The 5,796-nt window shown below is 40.6% G+C and overlaps 1 protein-coding gene across 1 annotated transcript; it reads right to left on the reverse strand.

Moving 5' to 3' along the window:
- Window positions 1-856: 856 nt before the first annotated feature.
- On the reverse strand, window positions 857-1,870 carry LOC149095677 (uncharacterized). Its single transcript, XM_089281797.1, has one exon. The coding sequence runs from the start codon at window positions 1,868-1,870 to the stop codon at window positions 857-859; it is 1,014 nt and encodes a 337-aa protein (XP_089137923.1).
- Window positions 1,871-5,796: the final 3,926 nt, after the last annotated feature.

Raw genomic sequence — 5,796 nt, forward strand, 5'->3', positions numbered from 1 at the left:
GTCTGCGTAGTACCGTTTAAATGTGTTTTGCTGCAAATAATATTCTGCTCGTGCAAAAAATGGCAGATTGCTCCGCTGAGCTGTCAGAGAGTGATTTAAATAAGAGAACAAATTTGGTGATCGAATGATAAAACAGTTACTGAGCGCGGTTATCGCAAAATATCGTTATTTGTCAGTGACTCGCAGATCAATTTGCCTCAGCCTTCGGCTTCGGTGTATAATTGATCTGCTCTCCAGTCACGATCACGGTATTTTGCTCAACCTAGTCCACTATAATTGTTAAATACTTTCACTCATTGACAACCGAATACATGTATTATTTTGTAGAAATTTAATTTAAAAGAAACCTGAGCGATCTGAGGTACAAAAGATAAATCAAATGTACTCTCATAACACAAATCGTTGCACTATTGCCCTCCGTTGATTTCCAACATAAGGGAGCCTAGGCAACGAGGACGACGCCTATTAAAAAATGAGTTTATATTTTATCAGCGAAGTTCGCGTATTTTCTAGGTCTGTTCAGTTCGCCAATAACTCTAAAAACGTGCTCAGGCTAAAAATATGCAATGACAACGTTCGAAAAAAACAAAAAACAAAAAAACGGAAAATTAGCCGTCTTCACTCGCGTTGCTCAGATTATGTAGAACTAAGTCATTTAACGTTCTTGTTTTGCAGAGGACGGCAAAGAAATGTCCAAAGATTTATAACGCATGTGCACAGCCGTTGTTTTACTCATTAAACGTCCTTTTCTCTGGTGACTTTCTCGTTGCCGTCGTCCTCGTGGTTTGCTTTATCTACCTTATAATAATTTGACAATATCGGCGACGTTCGACCTCACGATTTGGTCTTATTCTCTTTATTCGTCCGATCGGGTGTTTTCTACTCTCAGTTGTGCCTGGGGGGCTTGTGGTACGACATGAACAACACGGTTTGGCTGCCTTACTCTGAGCATTTTGAAATGAAGAATTGGATTTAACACGAAAGGAGAATACATCGTCACGCCTGTCAGAAGAGAAGCGGTGTTGAGCGCCGTCCCTTGAAATTCCTCGTTGCGTCCAACAATGCTGCAAATGAGGAATGGAAACCTGAATAAAAGGTAAGTTCCACAGAGTTTATACGTCAGCCATGTAAGTTGTTTCTCCTGGCGCTGATAAAAGGATGAGTTGGTCGATTGTAGAATAGTCGGCGCGCGAAGCGTCTTAACGACACGAAAGAGACTTACTATGATCAGCATTATCGCCAGCGTGTCTAGCTGTGCAACTGCTGTTATGTAATTTAGGATAACATGACCTTGTTTCGTTCGAAGAGACTTAAGCTGGTTATAAGGAAACCATGCATAGCAAACAGACCTTTCTTTTCTTAACAATACGAGGAGTACACCAGAAATAACGAAGGCCAAGAGCCAAGTAACAAGCAGAATTTTCTTAACATTCTCCCTTGATAGGCGGCGCCGGAATGGACGAACAACGCAATCGTGGCGATCTATTGTCATAAGAGTTAGACTCAACGCATTTAGCGCTATGCAGCCGATAGAAAGAGGAAAACCAACTTTACAGAGTATCTCAGCGACTGGTGAATGGCTAGCCTGACGGTAATTGACAATGGTTGCTAATAACAGGGACGGCATGCCGAGGAGCGATGTTAGAAGTCCAGTCAAAGAAAGGTTGGCGAGCAAGTAGTGTGGCACTTTGCGAAGGTCACGGCGTCTTCGAAGCCGATTACAGACGAAAGCGTTTCCAAAAGCTCCCGCCAAAATCAACATCGACAACATCACGGAGGCCGCGATGGCGAGACTTCTTGGTATTGATGTCGAAGGATAGCTTCCCTCTATCATGGCAGAAACATTCACTTTTGCGGTCCAGTTAGACATTCTCCATGAAAGGACTGTCCAATCTGTTACGAGTGTTGTACTGGAGTGAGTGTGATCGTCCTTTTTCTTTGCACGGCCAAATGTCTCGAGTGTTTTTCGATATAAAATCAATCTGCGTGCAGACCGATATGCAGTCAATCAGTACAACAGTTGTTCAGCTCAATGTTTGTGCTAAAGTGGAGTTTGTTTCCAACCAGGAATCACTGACGTTTGTAACGCCCATTTTATGCGGCGAAGACTGTGATTTTGCTCTTTGAAAAGGTTATTTTTAATACGTTTTAATTCATCTTTAATTGGGCCGTGTTTATCCGGTCTAAACTGATTTTAAATTGGTCGAAATAAAACTACACATTTTGCCTTTATCCTCAGCCGCACGAAACAATCCAAATGTAAATTTGTTTTGCCTTATCCCTGAAGATATCTACGAGAACGCGTTAAGATTATGAGGTTTTGGAAGAGGACAATATTTTACTCTACTAACAATTTATGATAACAATCTAAAGTGGTTTTAAAATTTCATTCAAGCGCAATGTTTTGGGGTTAAAGACGGTTCAGTAAAATTATCTCCATATAGAAAAAGGAAAAATCAACATTTTCCGGATGTTACTAAAATGGGGAATGGGGCTCTTGTCCTTCTTGGCCTTTGCTGATACTCACAATATTTTAATCGCGTCCTCAGAGTGTGACCAATGCCCCGTTTTTTGGTGTTCACCAACATTATTTTTGTTACAAATTCGTTGATATTCTTTTCAATACTTGCTTAGCTTCGGGTAGTGAAATAAAGAAACAAGTCAGGGTGACTTCTGCCGTTCTCATATCCTTTTATTTTGGCGCAGCACGTTTCAAAAAAATAAAACGTGGATATCGATAATCGTCGCTGAATTTTTTTTCCACATTATAAAAATTTAATGTAAAAAAAAATTCAATTTCCCATTTTCAATTTCCTATTCCCCAAGCCCCATGCCCCATGCCCCATGCCCCATGCCCCATGCCCCATGCCCCATGCCCCATGCCCCATGCCCCATATCCCATGCCCCATGCCCCATGCCCCATGCCCCATGCCCCATGCCCCATGCCCCATGCCCCATGCCCCATGCCCCATGTCCCATGCCCCATGCCCCATGCCTCATGCCCCATGCTCCATGCCCTATGCCCCATGCCCCATGCCTCATGCCCCATGCCCCATGCCCCATGCCCCATGCCCCATGCCCCATGCCCCATGCCCCATGCCCCATGCCCCATGCCCCATGCCCCATGCCCCATGCCCCATGCCCCATGCCGCATGCCCCATGCCCCATGCTCCATGCCTCATGCCCTATGCCCCATGCCCCATGCCCCATGCCCCATGCCCCATGCCCCATGCCCCATGCCCCATGCCCCATGCCCCATGCCCCATGCCCCATGCTCCATGCCCCATGCCCCATTCTCCACGCCCCATTTCCCATTCCCAACATTTTCCTTCAGTTGGGTTAAGTTCTCGGTCTCAACACGAAATTCAAGTTTGTTTCGTGCTCAGGGTTTATGAAAACAATAGCCATGTCAGCTTTATTGAAACTAGAACACTGACTCGTGAAATAGTCCCTCATTTAAAGAGTATGGAAGATTTTTATGACTGCCTGAAATGTGCACGAAATAAACTTATCGTAATAATCAGATTGTTTGTTTAGTGGTTGTAGTGTACGTAAATAGCCATGATTATGTTTTCTGACATTGCTGTTTAAAGAGAAAAAGTACGTAATGAAACTGACAAATGTTTTTCACGCTCGATGAAGGCAACTCGCATTTGATGTTTTCAAAACAAGGGACGTTTTGAATTTATCCGGAATAATTCCGTGCAAATTAAATGCAAATGAGCCTGCATTATGTGATATCATCGGAAGATTTTCAGAATCAACTGATCTTTTTAAAAGGTTCGGTTGTCAGGACTGCTCCAGGTGTTATAATTGCAACAGTGAACAGTCATTTGAATTAGTTTATTCACAACAAAAACGGAATCGAAGAAAGACCGTTTTCTTATCTCGTAACCATCAGTTTTTACTGATTGGTTTCCTGAACGGTCCGGCCCTTGCGACATAGCCCAATTCGACGCTCAGCTGCTGTAACGCTCACGAATTCAATTCAGGGTATTGCTTGTTCATAACATCGCACAAAAGCTTAAGAAGAGAGTTTTTTTCCTTCATGCTTGGCGGCCAATTTCAGTTTAACTCTCCCGTAAAACGAAAATTACCTGTAAAACGAAAATAAATTCTTAGAGCTTAAAAGGCGCCTACCATGCATAACAAACATGGAGATACCCATCACTCTGTAGTTTACTGTTAAGCTCTCTGAAAACAGTTTTGCAAATAAACTCGTTTAGATACATCTATAGATAAATAATGCTTAAGTAACGTAAACAAAGAAAAATAAAAGTGGTTTTACACAATTGTAGGAGTTTGCTAGATACAAATACACGAGTGAACATGTCAACTAGTTTCTATCTTAATATTTGTAAAATACATAAATTTAGCTAAGCGTAAAAATGGAGCTCCCAAAAAAATACTAATCCTCTACTCGACACAATAATCTTTAGAAAACAGTCATAAGAAAATACGCGCGCTGATTGGTTAAAAATCATGTTCCTGTTTAACAATTAGATTATGAGCTCGAGATTTCTATGAGGTGATAGTTGATGAGGCCGAACGCGAATAATCTAATTGTTTTAGTACAATTCTAACTGAAATTTCCTTCAAACAACGATTTTTATTTTTCTGGTCTAAGTATTAAACTTCAAGCTTTAGAGAATTCGCGCGGACTGAATTAATTGTCAATTTGACATTTGCAGTTGTGTACGCGCGCTTATCAGTTTCTTTCAAAAATTTCGATCTTTTTTTTAATTCAAGAAACCGTAAATGCTCATCTTTCACTCTTCTCAGGAATTTTGTTCATTCATTGTTTGTAAATGTTCTTTTAAAACTTCGGAGAAACGAGGGAACGTTACAATTTGTCGACCAAACTAAGCCACTGCACACTAATGGCTGATAGTGTGCAATGGCTCAGCCAATCAGATTACAGCATTTGCATTAGTACACAAGTAGAGTTATACTAAAACTCGATAGAAACACCGTACATGTTTTCTATTTCTTAATTAAAGAAATTCACCAATAAGCATTTTACTAAACCGAATGAATTCAACAAGAACAACAACAACAAAAAAAAGAGCGGTTCCGAGCGGCAAGTGCGAAGTTATCAAGCTGCACTTAACGGCAGCAATAAGGCTACTATCTATGTTCCGCTGCGCAATAATAAACAGGTGAACGACATAAAGATCGTGTTCATGAAAATTAGTGATATTCTATAGGCATTCTCCTAAAGTATATTTTTGCTATCCAAAAGCGTGTTGTTGTCCATCTGTTGAGAACGCAAAAAAAAAAAAAAAAAAAAAAAAAAAAAATTCTATGGCCATTTACATCGACGCCAGCTTCGAATTCTTATACGTTTGTCGTCTTATTGCATTTGCCTTCTAACAATGTAGCTGTGGATCAACGAGGCGTTGCCGAGTGGATCTACAGAACAGACTAGAAAGATAGAGAACCAAAACGATCAATCGTAAACTTCAGACAAGAGATTCGTTTGGCGAAAATGATTCCATAACTCACACGACGTCATCAGCCTCAAACTACGTACAGACAATGCTAATACGGTGCTTATGTCAAATTTAATTCTTGAATTTAGTTCGTTTGTTTGAGGTTGTTTTTTACTCGAAATAGAGAGTTGTTTTCTTGTACAGTAATAAAAAGATCCAAAGTAATTTTTGAATCTTTGAAAAGAAGAACACAGCCTTAATCTCAAGTGACTCTGAGTTATACCGAAGGGGAAAAAATATTTTCCTCTTCCTTTTCAAAACTGCTCCCAAATGAAATTTTTAAATAATAAAGTTTGGTGATTTT

This window comes from Orbicella faveolata, unplaced genomic scaffold (genome assembly GCF_042242905.1).
Source record: "Orbicella faveolata isolate gen_17 unplaced genomic scaffold, um_ofav_v1 contig_5, whole genome shotgun sequence".
Taxonomy (NCBI): Eukaryota; Metazoa; Cnidaria; class Anthozoa; order Scleractinia; family Merulinidae; genus Orbicella; species Orbicella faveolata.

Bases quoted from the DNA above. Each gene is read 5' to 3' on its own strand.
- LOC149095677 (XM_089281797.1), bottom strand. From the start codon at position 1,870: ATGTCTAACTGGACCGCAAAAGTGAATGTTTCTGCCATGATAGAGGGA.